Source organism: Sorghum bicolor, chromosome 5 (assembly GCF_000003195.3).
Source record: "Sorghum bicolor cultivar BTx623 chromosome 5, Sorghum_bicolor_NCBIv3, whole genome shotgun sequence".
NCBI classification, from domain to species: domain Eukaryota; kingdom Viridiplantae; phylum Streptophyta; class Magnoliopsida; order Poales; family Poaceae; genus Sorghum; species Sorghum bicolor.
Window position 1 is genome coordinate 9,585,576 of NC_012874.2, and position 14,910 is coordinate 9,600,485.

General features: G+C 38.7%; 1 protein-coding gene across 2 annotated transcripts; it reads right to left on the reverse strand.

Moving 5' to 3' along the window:
- LOC8056295 (F-box/FBD/LRR-repeat protein At5g22660) lies at positions 5,653–11,431 on the reverse strand. Of its 2 annotated transcripts, XM_021462203.1 has the most exons (5): positions 11,240–11,431; positions 10,226–11,152; positions 9,904–10,065; positions 9,655–9,808; positions 5,653–8,562 (listed from the first exon to the last, which is right to left on the reverse strand). In XM_021462203.1, the coding sequence occupies exons 2-5, from the start codon at positions 11,117–11,119 to the stop codon at positions 8,549–8,551; spliced, it is 1,224 nt and encodes a 407-aa protein (XP_021317878.1). In that variant the 5' UTR covers positions 11,120–11,152; positions 11,240–11,431; the 3' UTR covers positions 5,653–8,548. The 2 variants fall into 2 exon arrangements, with proteins under 2 accessions (XP_021317878.1, XP_002450501.1); XM_002450456.2 differs by having other exon boundaries at positions 10,226–11,431.

Below are 14,910 nucleotides of genomic sequence, written 5' to 3' on the forward strand. Positions count from 1 at the left end.
GTTGCCTTCAACCAAATGCCTCAGTTAATTAATTAACTGAGACGGGCTATCTAAGACAACTTCCTCATTTAATATAGATTAACTGAGGCGATTGCTGTTAATAAGCATTAACCGAGGCAGCTCTGTTACGTTGCTCGTCTTGATTAAGCAATAAGTGAGGCGGTTGCTGGGCCGGCTGCCCTGCCACGAATAACCAAGACGGGCAACCGGCCTAACTGCCTCAGAGCCCTTTTTCCAAAGTCCTCGGTTAAGTTTTTGCTTTTTCCAAAGTCCTCGGTTAAGTTTTTGCTTTTTCCAAAGTCCTCGGTTAAGTTTTTGTATAGTAGCGTATGGCAGACAGTTTTGAGAAAAACAAAGATGTATAGCAGCCCACAAGTTTTTTTGGCATGTTTGTATGCAGCTGTTGTGAACTTATGACTTTGTGCGAAATATTCCGTTCCTCATACAGTCATACATATTTTGTTCATACATGCTGCTCTATCTTGCATCAACCAAGAGCGACGACAGATCAATGAACAGGCAGCTGGTGGACACTGCCCGCGACTACGGATGATGTGGAGGAGGATTCTAGGACACAGCAGCAGGTTGGGAAGCCCCACATGTACCTGCATGCCCCAAGATTACTGCCACCCGTCACAGCACACATTCCCGTGCAAATTTCTTGCCTGCAGACAACAACTCTGTTGCAGATCTCCCCTGACACCGACGCCGCCGCGAGGAGAGCCATCACCAGCGTCGCCGCCAAAACGAGATCCTTCTTCTTGCAGCAGGACACGAGGAACGCCATCTTGCGTAGAGGAGGCTAAAAAATGTTTCTTGTTGAATGATCGATGCTCTTTCGTCTTGCTTGTGCTCATTTATATGGTACAAATACCATATATTTAAGTGCATTGATTGGCTGCTAATATGTCGTACAATGTGATTGATTTCTCACAGATATTGATCGTAGTGACAAGATTTTAGGGTTCCCAGAATAGTTATCCTGACACGTCCAGAATAATTTAGCTCCATAAGGCTAGCTAAGCTTTTGATTATCACCATAATATAGCTTTATAATTGTATTTAATTAAATCAATTAAGTTCTAGGCCCATATTTAATACCATAGTGCAATATATATATATTTTTAGTTGTATATGAGATTTTGAAGATATGTTGACTCAACTTAAATACGTGGACAATGTGTGTTCCTATTGAGAAGTTGAGGGAGGCTAAGAGTATGCGACATGCGCACGCACACCGCTGCTAAGCGTGATGGGCTCGAGCCACACCACTTCATGACATGATGTGGTGTGGGCCGAGCTTGGATTTGCCACTCGACATGACTGATAAGAGGCATTATGTTGATTGATACCGTTGTTGCACGGAGTAATTGCGAGAGGTGGAGAGTTTCTATCCGTAACTTTCCACACTCCACAGACTGATGGAGGCATTACTAGGATTGATACCATTGTCGGTTTCACCGAGTAATCATCCACACTCGGCTGATTCATGGAGGCATTACTAGGATTGATACCATTGTCGGTTTCACGAAGTAATCGTGAGCCCGGCGATTTCGCCAATCCAGTTTCATCTTCTCGACGATCCGACTTCTAACCGCTCACGTATAAGGACGTCAGAGCATTGCGCATATGAGAATACTACACCCGTACCCTCCTTTTCTCTGTAGAGCTGTTCTAGTTCTCCCCATTTCAATCTCCTGCACGCACAGAAGGTTGGAAGAGCATGCCTCCGGAACTACATCTGTATCTATGACACCTGCTCGGGTGTCCACAACATATTCGTATGCAGCTGTTATGACTTATGACTTTAGTCGAAATAGTCCATTCCTCATACAATCACACGCATTGATACATTTTGTTCATATTAAAAGAAATAACCAGCTGCTGCTGCTCAATATTGCATCAAATAAGCGACGACGACAGATCAATGGACACTGCCGACGATGGATGTGGATCCCGATTCTAGGACGCAGCAGCATGTTGGAATGCCACTAATGTACCTGCATACCCCAAGATTACTTCCTCCCGTCACGGCACACATTCCCGTGCAAATCTCTTGCCTGCAGACATCAACTCTGTTGCAGATGTCTGCTGACACAGATGCCACTGCGAGGAGAGCCATCACCAGCGTCGCAGCGAAAATGGGAGCCTTCTTGTTGGAGAGGACACCAGGAGCGCCATGGAGCCGACCTTTTTTTTTGTAGAGACGAGAGTAGAGACTAGTGATGATTGATGATCTTTAGTGTTTCTAGTGCTTGCTTATATAGACTGAAGCCACGAGCAAATTAGTCTTGCGAGATCAATTCCAGTTTTTTTTTTTCCTAAATTTAAGCTTCCGTTCTTGATGATATATTTATATATATGTTCCTAGTGCATGCTTGATTCACCAATCTCGAAATCAAATCTTTATGGTACATAAACCTTATATATTTAGGTGCATTGATTGTCTGCTAATATGTCATAAAAAAATTGATCCTCACAGATATTGATCGTACTGACGACAAGATTTTAGGGGTTCCTTCACGGATACTTATCCTGACACGTCCAGAATTATTTAGCTCCATGAGGCTAGCTAGCAGCTTTCGGGTACCAGCTATGCAAATTATTCATACGAATCAATTCCTGGTATTTATCTTTCTCTTCTTTATTCTATCTTTTAATACTATAATAGCAAACATTTATGTGAGTGGCAACAAAATTTACATCTCGAGTCGTTTGTCCTGATACGTTTTGAAATCAGACTCTACCATGATTTAGACGCGTGTTATTCTAATTCGTATGAGTCGTAGTAAGTTTAGGTCACAAGCGGAACAATAAACTAATTAGGATAATTAATCTCTTATTCATCAACTCTTAGTAAAACCGGCTAGATTTTTTATGCTCCGAAGAATGGATGGACACGTGGAGTGAGACAGAGTGTGATCAACCAAAATTTAGAGTATTTTTAGTATTAGGTACAGATCTTAACAAATTATAAGTCGTTATGTATTTCGATGTGATGCATATCCAGTATATAACAAATATGTATGTACCTAGAAAAGCCAGATCGACATAAATTTTGAAACAAAAGAGTAGAGTCATTTTCAGAGGTCTCGGACGTCTTAATATGTTCTGTTAATAATTGATTAAGAGATACGTATCCTAAGATGACTGCTTTGGTGAACAGTTACTCTCTACATTCTAAATAATAAAATGTTTTGGCTTTTCTAGATACATTCACTTTGCAATGCACTTAGATATATATAGATATATATAGTAAAAATAATGTATCTAAAAAGCCAAAATGACTTATAATTTAATACAAAGAGAGTAATAGATATGGTCTGCTTAGGATAACCGTCTCTATATCGTTGCTTGTATGAGGTGGTACATGTACTGAGATTACTCGAGAAACTCCTATATTTCAGTCTATAATAGGTGCGCGTACGTCACGTAAAAACAAATGTTGGAAATAAATCCACTATACAAACTGGCTTTTACTAGTTCCAACCATGATATCAAATGGTTTCAGGGTGCATTTGCTCGAGGACGAAGTTAGATGGGATATAGCGATCGATCCATAGATATTGGAAGAAAAATATCCATAATGCATGTTTGGTTAGATGGGTGGTACGAGCCATAATTTTTTGTTTGGTTCGATGGATGAAAAGTAGATAGGGCTAGAATAATTGACTAATTATATCTATTATTTAGAAATAATAACAACTAATTAGACACTAATAAATATGCACTAATACTAATTTTGGTAGGATAATCACTAATTTAAACTAAAAATGTTAATTAGCACAACTAATAACCTAATGAGCACACATAAAATACACTAATCAATATATTAGTACTTATAAAAACTAATCTTACCATCATGAGAATCTCCAACAGTTTGGTAAATTTCGGTTTGTAAGAGCATCTCCAACAGTTTGCTAAAATTCACTTAGCAAATATTGTGATTTGTCAACTCCCTAAAATATATGGCAAGTGAAAAAACGGACTCTCTCCAATAGTTTGCTATTTTAACTTAGTAAACTTTTAAAAAATAGGCCCACAACCTACTGTTCCCAACTTAAAGAACCTGCATATTATCTAGATTTATATTTCATTCAGTTTTTAGTAGAATAAATGTCCACAATGTTTATTGTCTTATGAAAATTTTGATTTGCATTCAGAAACATGAAACAAGGAGCATCCGCATTCATAAATAGGCAGCAAAATCAGTGCATCCGCGTCAGGAACAAAGCAGAAACTGCCGGCCACCAGCAGCATCAGCACACCTGACAACGGCGAGGCGTGGTGCATCACCTGACAGCCGACAGCAACATCACAAGGGCGGCAAGGTGCTGTGCATCAACTGACACCTGACAGCAGTACCGACGGTGAGACGCCTGCAGCTCGCGATGCGAAGTGAGATACGCGCGCGTAAAGATGCGCGCGCGGAGGGGTGGAATACCAAGTTGTTAAAAATAGCAACCTCATTTAGCAAACTGTTGGAGATAAAATTTTATTGTTTTACCAAATTTTTAAAGATGGCAACCTTATTTGGCAAACTGTTGGAGATGCTCTAAATCATGGTGTTTGCCAACTTCAAAAATAATTTATAGAGGGAATAAAGAGCTCATCTCCAACACTTTGCACTCGCAACAGCCAGCATTTCGTAGCATGGCGTCCATTCGCAAGTAGTACAACGTCCATTTAGTAGCACTAATAGCAGCTAGAATACGCTTGATGCGCGCTCGATGAATCGCGCATATATGCACGTAAAGGAGAGATGCTAAAGATACCAAATCCAGATGTCAAATTATTAGAGAACGTTTTTTCTCTTTTTCCTAAAAATTTAAGGATACCAAATACAGATGCAAAACTGTTGGAGATGCTCTAAGTAACAATATAACAGACTAATAATTCTTAATTAATTTATTAATATTAAAGATTAAAAGACAGAGCGTGGGCACACGCACGGCCAGGACCTGCAGCCTATTTATCCTTATTTATACCATCAAACAGTTTCCTCCATCCGAAGGCCAGCCTGCAACTTACAAGAACAGGAGTGCCAATGCAGAAAAAAGAAGAGTATCGGAGCAACATATACACACAAAAGAATCCATCGAGCCAATGGGGTTTTTTAAAGACACAGAGTCACTAGTCCAGAATAGACTTTCCGTGTGTGGATAAAGTCGGGCTCAAGACTTAAGAATTAGTTCTGGATATAGCCACTAACCAAGACTAAACTCCTCGGCCCAATGGCTAACCCTGCAGGCTTTTGCAAGTGGAGGGATCTTTAGTCCTGATTGATGGCTTCAACCTAGACTAAAGGTCACCTTTTAGTGCTAGTTGGAGCAATCAACTAGGATTAAAGGTTTCATTGCTCTTTTATTTCGGTTGATGGGTCCAACCAGAACTAGTGGATGACCTTTAGAAGAAGATCTTCAATCCTCTGTGCATTGTATTTTCTAGAGGTTAGCAACTTCATCTTTTAATCTTTTATTGTTAATAATATAGCTCATTTCATGGTTTAGAAATAAATAGGGAAACTTGTGGTTTTTTAGATTAGGAATAATATTTGTGGTTTCATGGCAGAAATAAATAGAGAAATTTCATGGTTCTAGTTGATCATCAGATCTATAACTGTGGACATAGAAAAAAAAAAGAGTGACAGCAAAATGCAAAGGGTGTGGGAATAAGGTAATTATCACAGATCTACAATGTAACAAAGAGAAATCTAAACTGTATCAGAAGAAGACACTAAACTTAGCTGTTCGTTGCCAGCAATTTTAGAAATAGCATGACAACAAGCGTAAGGAGGAAGAGGATCGATAAACATCACGTCTTTCAGGCCTGTGAAATGGTCAGGTTTCTTATTAGCCAGAGGATTGCCCAAGGATACAGTACTTGACTTGCATTTAGCGAGCTCAAAGTAGATTGCCCGGGTCGCAACAATATTCCTTGCAATGAAAAAGACAAATTCAAACAAAAAGAAAAGCAGAAAAACAATGACATTTATAGAGAATCAAATAAGCTACAGAAAAACAATGACATTTATAGAGAATCAAATAAACTAGCACACGAAAAGAGAATTCAGGTGGCTTGGTCCAGTGGGATAGTCTGTAGAAATCAATATGTCAATGTAAATAGACAAGTAATTTTGTTTGCTGAGCTTGAATATTCCCTATTCGTGACAACCATCACTGTCAGATAGTCAAATTTGATTAACTTAACAGCTAGTCCACGACAAATATCAACAGATTAAGCAAATATTTCATTTTCAGCTCAAGTAACGGGTCAGCAACCACACACACCAGACACTAGTCACCCAATAAAAAACTTTTAGCTCAGTAACGAAAACAGAGGATGAGTTTTCGACTGTTAAAGATTAACTTCATCTTATGATGAGGTAAAACTATAACAATGAAAGCACAGCTCGTGCTCTTGTACTTCTTTTTGCTTTCAAGGAATAAATGAAAAAAGAAAGGTGGGGGGGTTTTTTCCCCACTGTTCCCTCAAAAAAAACTATAACAATGAAGTACATGGAAGATTCAGGTACATCCGTGTAGTATAAGCTAATGGGCTTAATTTCATTCTAACACCATGAACATAGATGTATCTAACACACATACTATAGCTAATTCAGAGGTATCACTATCACAGAAATATATAATAACAGTAATCCTAGAATAGAAGAACACGATTAACAAGAACGTGAAACCTGAAAAATGTCTGAACTGATCAAGGAGGTAGACTGTCCATACATCAAATCTTTACAAATGGAACACCCTGCCTGAACTCGAGAAACACCATGACGTACAGCTGAAGGAATCTATCCTCCAACCATCATGCCTGTCAGTTGAGTTCTGTGAGCTGTTCATCTGAGGAACCAACGGCAGATTAGGCAGCAATGCATCTCGCCTAGGTAGGACATGACAAACCCACAGATGAACAGGGCCTCAGCAAGGAGGAATCCTATCGAGATGGAGGCCCCAGACCTGTGCTCGCGGGCCCGCGAGCAGAGAAACACCACCTGCAGCTAGAGCTCGCGCCTGGAAGAAATGGAGAGCAGGAGAGGGCGACCTCGGCAGTGGCTGGAGGGATCTGGGTGGTTCTTGTTGGAAAACGGCCTCCTGTGGTCTGATGCAAAGGACGGGTGGACAAGAATGGGAGATGGTGAGGTTGAGGATAAGAAGAAACTTAACTGCATGCCGTCTCGTGAGTCGTGATTGGCTTTTCTCAACACCGTTTGGTAACTTTTTTTTTTTCTTTGCTTACGCCCTATTTAGTTCTCACTCAAAAACATTTTATCCCATCACATGAGATATTTAGACACATGCATAAATCATTAAATATAGATTAAAAAATAACTAATTGCACAGTTTGCATGTATTTTACGAGACGGATCTTTTAAATTTAATTAGTCTATGATTGGGTATTGACTGCTGATATGGTTACAATGTGATAAAATACCTAAAAACTTTTTTTCCATGAACAGTACCCAAAAAATAGTCATCTTTACCACCAACGACCCTTCTGAAACAACCTTCTTTTTCCAACAAAAAAGGTGTGTTTTGTACGAGTAGTTCTCTATTTATATATAACAAAAATTCTCGCCCCATCCAAATTACAAGTCATTTTGACTTTTCTAGGTATATATAGAGTAATTTAACATACACCCAGATATGCATTATATTTAGATAGATAAAATATATTTAAACACTTACTAGAGGGGTCCACAAGAGAGGGATTTGGTAGTCTATTCAAGGAAGAGAGAAACAAAAATTGCATGTAATGACTAATAGGAGGAGATCACCTATATAAGGGATAAAAGACAAGTAATTTGTTGGAAGTGCTCTACTCCCTACATAGAATGCAGCCATTTCTTGATATAATTTGCCAAGTCCAATCAGACATGTCACCCTTCTTTTCCCAATCATAATGCTACCTGATGTCATGTTAAATCTTTGAACGTATTAACACAGTGGGATGCCAACGGATTATGCTAGGACTAAGAGCAGGTCATGTTACCAGGTTCGATGCTGAACCAAAATATATGTCGTAATAAAGGCACATTAATTACTTGGTGCAAATTGTTAAATAAACCCTCATGATCACTTAGCGAAAGAAATGACAGTGAAATGATGTGCCAGATCCAACTACATATTTAAAGTTCTGAACTTGTGCTGCCAGTTTTTACACATCTTATCGACTTGCAATTATAGCCAAATAGCACATATAATTATGATAGTCATCTCTTCATCTACTAATATGTATTTAGCTATGTTCATATTGATGTGTCAAACCATTCAACAAAATTAATTTAAGATAGTTTCATTCATATAACTATAATATAAATAGTCTAATTTATTTTAAATTATCTGAAATTCCCGCAGCAACGCGCAGGTTATTCTCCTAGTTCATATAACTATAGGTCTAACTGACAGCATACAACATGCCCAGTTAGGTGCACTAGAGATGGCAACCTTGTTGCAGTGAACTTTAGTCTTGAATTTCCTAACGACGAAGGATAGTAGATCCCTAGACAGCCCGAATTTCCTAGAGCCTCATATCAGAAAGTGAAACCTGTACAACAAAAAGAGGTGCAGTAACTTTAGAGATGATTGTTATTTAGAGCAACATAAAGTTCATTGCAGGAACATGCTTCCTTGCTAGGAAATTCACTAGACCAAGGTTCAGCATAATGTGACTGACATGTTCAGTCAACCCTACAATGATTAGTTCTTTGGACATAGTTCTCTTGCCATCTTACACTACAAAAATTTCAACTTCAAACTGCAATACATCAAACTACCCTTTTGAGAACAATGCAGAGCACACACAGAAAGCTTGAACTTTGCGAAGAGAACATTTGAGTGTGTTCGTTTAGGTCCAAGACAACTGATGATGGGAAAAGGGAATAAAAAGCACCTGGACATGGGTTATTCTCACATCTCTGCAAACTGTACCACATGGAAATAAGAACTGACAAATCAAAACAGGAACATATGGGAATAGTTTATTGGATACTGGACAGTCATGCATGAACGAGTTCGTATATAGACTGGCTACAGCATGAGTGGTGCCGAAAAGAATCTCCGTACCCCGTTCATGCTGATGCCCAGAAACTATCAATTACAACATTCTACATCGATGCTTCAGTGGATGTGGGAACAAATTGTCAGAAATTACAGCCATTCCCTTCCCTGCCTTCCTAATCCATCAGTTGAGAAATAATTGTTTATTTGTACAGCACCAAATCAAGAGCACTACTCGACTCTTGCATTTTTTACTTCAGCATCGGTTCACACAATGGCATGACTCGATGCTTCAACACTTTTCTTTTAGCATCAGTAAAAAGCAAATGTTGTGGCTAGTCATAGAATTGAGTGAAAGATGACTCAGTCAATAGGGGACCTAACTGAGATCAGGTCTAAGGTGCCTTAAAGAAAAAGGGAAGGCCACAAAACAATAAATCAACATAGTTGTTATTGCTTAAAGCAATGAAATGCTGATATTTATGGTATTATTCAGAAGTAACGAGCAAGCCAAATATGGGTAGCTCGGTCGTTTTGCGTCCAATCCAAACTAATCAACAGGTCAAAGGGTGTTCATTTGTCAATAATTTTGTAGTGAACTTTCAGGTAGAATCACAAGGAAAGTTGCAAGTTAGCTTACTTATGTTAAAGGTGCACAGGAACTTCAGAACTTTGAGAACTCTCTGATCAACAACTTGACACTTGACTTCAACGATGTTAAGGTTTTCTGAAATTTTAGCTGATCTCTCCATCAGATTGCACCTTCCTTTCATTTCCACTTCATACTTAGGCCCCTGCAGTGAAATAAATCATTTTTTTCCTAGTATCAAGAAGCAGTGTATGTGTGCAACAATTTTCATATATATGCAGAAACTTCCCATTAGTGTACCTCAGAAAAGAGTTCAAGTGTAAGCTTCGCAAGAAATGGTGAGTGTTCAAGAATACAAGCTAATGCACTGAAATCATCAGGTGTACACCAGTAGTCATCGAGCAACAAGGTCTTTAAATTGCTAAACATAGGGCACCATCTCAAATCACTTTCGAAAATAATCTGGAAAAATGCAACTAACAGGTCAGACGAAATAATTCTCACAGTACACAAATACATGCAAACTAGCATCTACCCATGTTGAGTAATGATTTAGATAATTGAGGAAATAATGGGATGACATTAAGAGTTATAATGTGACTGAAGCAAAGTTTGTCTATACCTTCTCGGGTACAGAAATCAACACCAAACTCTGAGCTTTAGATAAACCTTTTAAAAGCATAATAGAACTACCCTGGCTGCTATCAGAACCGTCACACAACAGGCAAGCACAATCCAAATAGTCTGGTCTACTACAGCCATCCCAGCAATGCGTGGTTATTCGGACAAATGCCTTCACTAATGATGGCATGCTGTCAAATATGGGAGTCCTCCCAAAAAAGGAATCTAGATGCAGTGAGACCAGGCTTGGGGTAGAAATGTAAATGCGGGGTTCATCTAGTAAAACACAATCAGTCAAGCTCAGATGCTTTAGGGACTTGGAAGCGATCTTGTCAGCCGAAGCGAGATTACAGTAAACCAGCTCAAGATGTTCCAAGGCCGGACAGCTGGCGAAGCTGAGAAAACTATTCTGGAGCTTTACAGAGGAAAGGTCTAGCTTCGTCAGGTGTTGAGAAACGAGAGGCAGGTCGTCTAGCTTAAGAAACTTGTTGAAAAACAAATGGAGCCTGAGGCTGAGCACCCGAGCTCTTGACATCACGACATGACGGAACCAGAGATTCACCCGTGGCACATCGTCGTCCTCTAATTCACTGAACCCAAACTCACATATGTCCAGAGGCAAACTTCCACGGAGGAGGAGCAGATGGTCCACAAACTCCCGCTGCTCCTTCACCCGTCTCCCTTCATCCTCACTGCTGCAGCAACCGATGCGCAGGCCAGTTGCGGTCCTCCAGAGGTGGCGCCAGCGCCGAGCGAGAACACAAGTCTGCACGGCCTCCGGCGCTGGGAGGAAGCCGAGGATGTGCCCAAGTACGCCGTCAGGCAAGGCGTCGATGCAGCCTCCGCTGCCGAGCGCTGAAGGCACAGATCTCTTGCTACTTTCCCCTGGATGCATTGTGTCGAGCAGGTGTCGGGCGCGTCGAAGATACTGGACCAAGAAACACTCAGATCATCACCAGAGAATGCGAGAGGGAGTGGGGGAGAGGAAGACGGATGACGGAGGCCAGTGGCGGACTCGTGAAGGCGGAGCTGGCGACCGTGTGCTGCGACGGGCCCAGGCAGGGGCGCAGCCGCGGGGCGGGGGCGGCGGGACACTGCCGGCAGCCGGCCGCCTTAGGGTTCCCAGCGGCTGATGTTTTTTCTTTTTCCTCGATGGATTTTTTTTTTATGCGGGGCCGATGGAGACGAGAAATTTTACTTACCTGTTATTATAAAAATTGATAATTTTCATTGTTAAAAGTACTATCACTCTAAACTCTTTTACTCTTTTATGTCACTTCTGTTATATTTATCTCTAACAGTATCAAATTGCGAGTATGAAAAGTCAAAAATATCTTGAGGTCTAAATATGTAATTATTTCTTTTGAGCATTTTATTGACCTTAAATGAAAAGACTCAGAACTAGAAAGTTGTATATCTCGACAAAATCTATAACTTTTATATAAAAATTATCTTCATTGAATTTCGTAAAAAATATAATTTGATATCATTAATATGTCTTAGAAAAATCATACTTTTAATACGGAATCAAATAAAAATACTTTTTATTAATAAGATCTACAACTTTTTAGTTTTGAGTTTTTTTCATTTAAGATTATTAAGATGCTCAAAACGAATTAATTGTATATTTAAATATGAGGTTATTTTTGACTTTTTATACCTACAATTTAACATGGTTAGAGCCAAATTTGACGGAAGTGGCGTAGAGAGCAAAAAAGCTTAGAGCAGAGACACCTATGAGAACTCAACTTTTTTAATGACTTGTGGTAACTACCAACTTTTATAATGTCATACATGTAAAAGCCTCAAAATTTTGAAATTTAATCTGTATTCATACGTCTCTTAACCTCAAATATATAGATCTTGTGAAATATAACCTACCGTATGTAAAATATTTTAATATTTAAATTTTTTAAGTTTTTCTTAATTTTCGCCTTGTTTAGTTTCAAAAGTTTTTGCAAAATGGACACTATAGCATTATCGTTTGTATTTGACAAATATTGTCCAATCATGTATGACAAATATTGACAAAATGGACATTAGACTCAAAAGATTTGTCTCGCAAATTACAGGTAAACTGTGCAATTAATTATTTTTATCTATATTTAATATTTCATGCATGTGCCGCAAGATTCGATGTGACGTAGAATGTGAAAAATTTTACAAAATTTTTTGGAAATAAACAAGGCCTTTATTTAGTAATTTCTTGAATCTCTCTTCATGGTTTAGGGCTTTAGGCTACCAAAAAGACGATGTTGCCCCTTTTAGCGGTCAGATGGCAGCACGCTCGCCCAGGTCGACGGTTCCGTTCCCAGCTGGTCGGTATGCTCTCCCAGGCTCGGCTCCCTGTAGCGTCCTCAGCCAATCCTTGCTATTAGTTTTCATACTTCCCAAGAGTCAAATTTTACGCAGATCTAATATTTATACTTATAAAATAAAAATAAGCAACATCCATATGGTCAGGAGAAAACACGCTCTTTTATAATAATAAGAAAAAAAAAGCAATAATCGCAACTCCAATCAAGATCAATACACAAACTAGCTTATACATATACACATACATACGGTACACGTCAAATTAGTACTACTACTACTACTAGTACCTTTTTTTAGCACTATCAATTACTATATTGAAGTATATGCTTGAGCAAAAAAAGTCTCAAAAAAAAAAACATCGGCCTAATGCAAACGGGAACTCTCGACTCTGCGAGTCACGACGGGGAAGGAGAGACCGGCAGCAACGTTTGAAATGACAGACTCTGGGTCAGGATCATCTTTTCTGGTAGCCCAAACGGTAAGAAGAAACCCCAGAAATTATAAAAGAGAGAAAAACTCGAAAATCCTAGCTATCAAAATAACTCGCGTACCCAGAGTTAAATTTCAGAAGACCTGTGAATTCAGAGTTAAATGTTGAGAGGCACACGAATGTAGGGTTAAATATATATCGAGAATGGGGAATACGAATTGGGAAAGGCCAGATGGACCTTCGGGTGTTTGATATGGGCTTGGATGCGGGCTGCTTTGCATTTGGAACAAATCAAAGCCACAAACTAATAATTTGAGTTTATTATTATATTATATTTACTTCCGTCCTAAATTTTAAGTAAATTCAACTTTTGTGAGTTAGGACATCTGATCAAATTTATAGAATAAAATAATAATATTTATGGTATCAAATAAGTATGACTAGAAAAGACACGCGGCGTTGTCGCGTTGGCTAGTATGAGACCATTTAGGCATTGCCACATAGGTTAGTATGAGACCATTTAGTATAATAAATTTAACTAATTGATAATTTATTTGAATATAACTTAGGTACAAGTATTGGTTCGCTTACTGTGTTTCCGAAAAAGTCCCATGTCAAAAGAAGTGGTCATTCCAATAGATTGCAGCTGATTATATATCATATATATGCAACAATTCTCAGTATTGAACTCTGAGTGACAAAATTATTCTCGAATGGGAGCATATAACAAAGATGCGATAATTATATAATTTTATAAACTGAGCTACGCTCACCTAGTTAGGTTCGGTGAACTTATTGTGCCAGAGTTTGTTAATTATGTCCTTTTTTGCACTGTATTATTATTACATTTGGCGATAGACTGGTATTTCATACGTGGGGTAATATTTTGTGTAGGCGAATGCATATTGTTTTAGATCGTAAAGCCGGTAAAATCACTCAATCATTTTATATTATGCATGGTAGGGGTGAGCTACCATAAAAATTTCATACCAATTACAATAAAGAAACAAACTATATTAATTATTTACATAAAACTCTAGAGAAATCTACATCCACATTTATATCAATAAAATTACACTAAAACATATGATTTTATGTGTTTATGGTGCAGTGCTAGTTGTGTAGAGTTCAACAAATTTGGTTTGATATATTTTTTTATTTGTATTTGTTTTATGATGACATTTATAAAATTAGATTCGGAGAAAAATAAAAAACGGTGTCAGGAAGAATTTGACCCACTAAGGCCTAGGTTCGATGATATTACAGGCCCAAGCAGGAGGCAGGCCGGCCCATAAAAGGGCTTGGATTGCGGGTTGATTTCAGTAAAGTTCAAGGACTTTTCTAAACAAAAACCTAGGAGGAGACGTGGACTGCGGGTTGATTCTACTAAATTGAAGGACTTTTTTGCAAAAAGACCAGCACTTGCACGATCCAACCCATCCACCTGGCCAATCTGGTGGCTGAGAAAAGCGGGCGACGTGACCATGCTGGCTGGCCTTCTTTTGGTGCATTAATCATTTTTAGGAGATTATATTAATTAATTAATTATATTATATTTTCATAGCAAACATATTTGATGTCGTAAACCTTTGTAATTAAACTTGGTGATGTTTTGACTCTCTAGGAAATTTAGACCATATTATAATTTGGAATATAGGGAGTACATGTAGAGATTACCACACTACACTATAAGAAGAGCACATTATTAGAGAATACGGAAGCATCAACGATCATCTAGGTTGAACATTAAATTAAGTCTCCTTCAATAACATAGGAAGTGGCACCCTCAAACCTAACCAACAAACCTCAGATGTTGATTAAAACATACAAACGACTCTACAACCAACTAGTATGTACAAAAAAAAAATGATTGAAGCGTACAACATGTGTGTATGCTACTCCCATCCTGCCAGGCATCCCCGAAAAGTACATGAGATGGG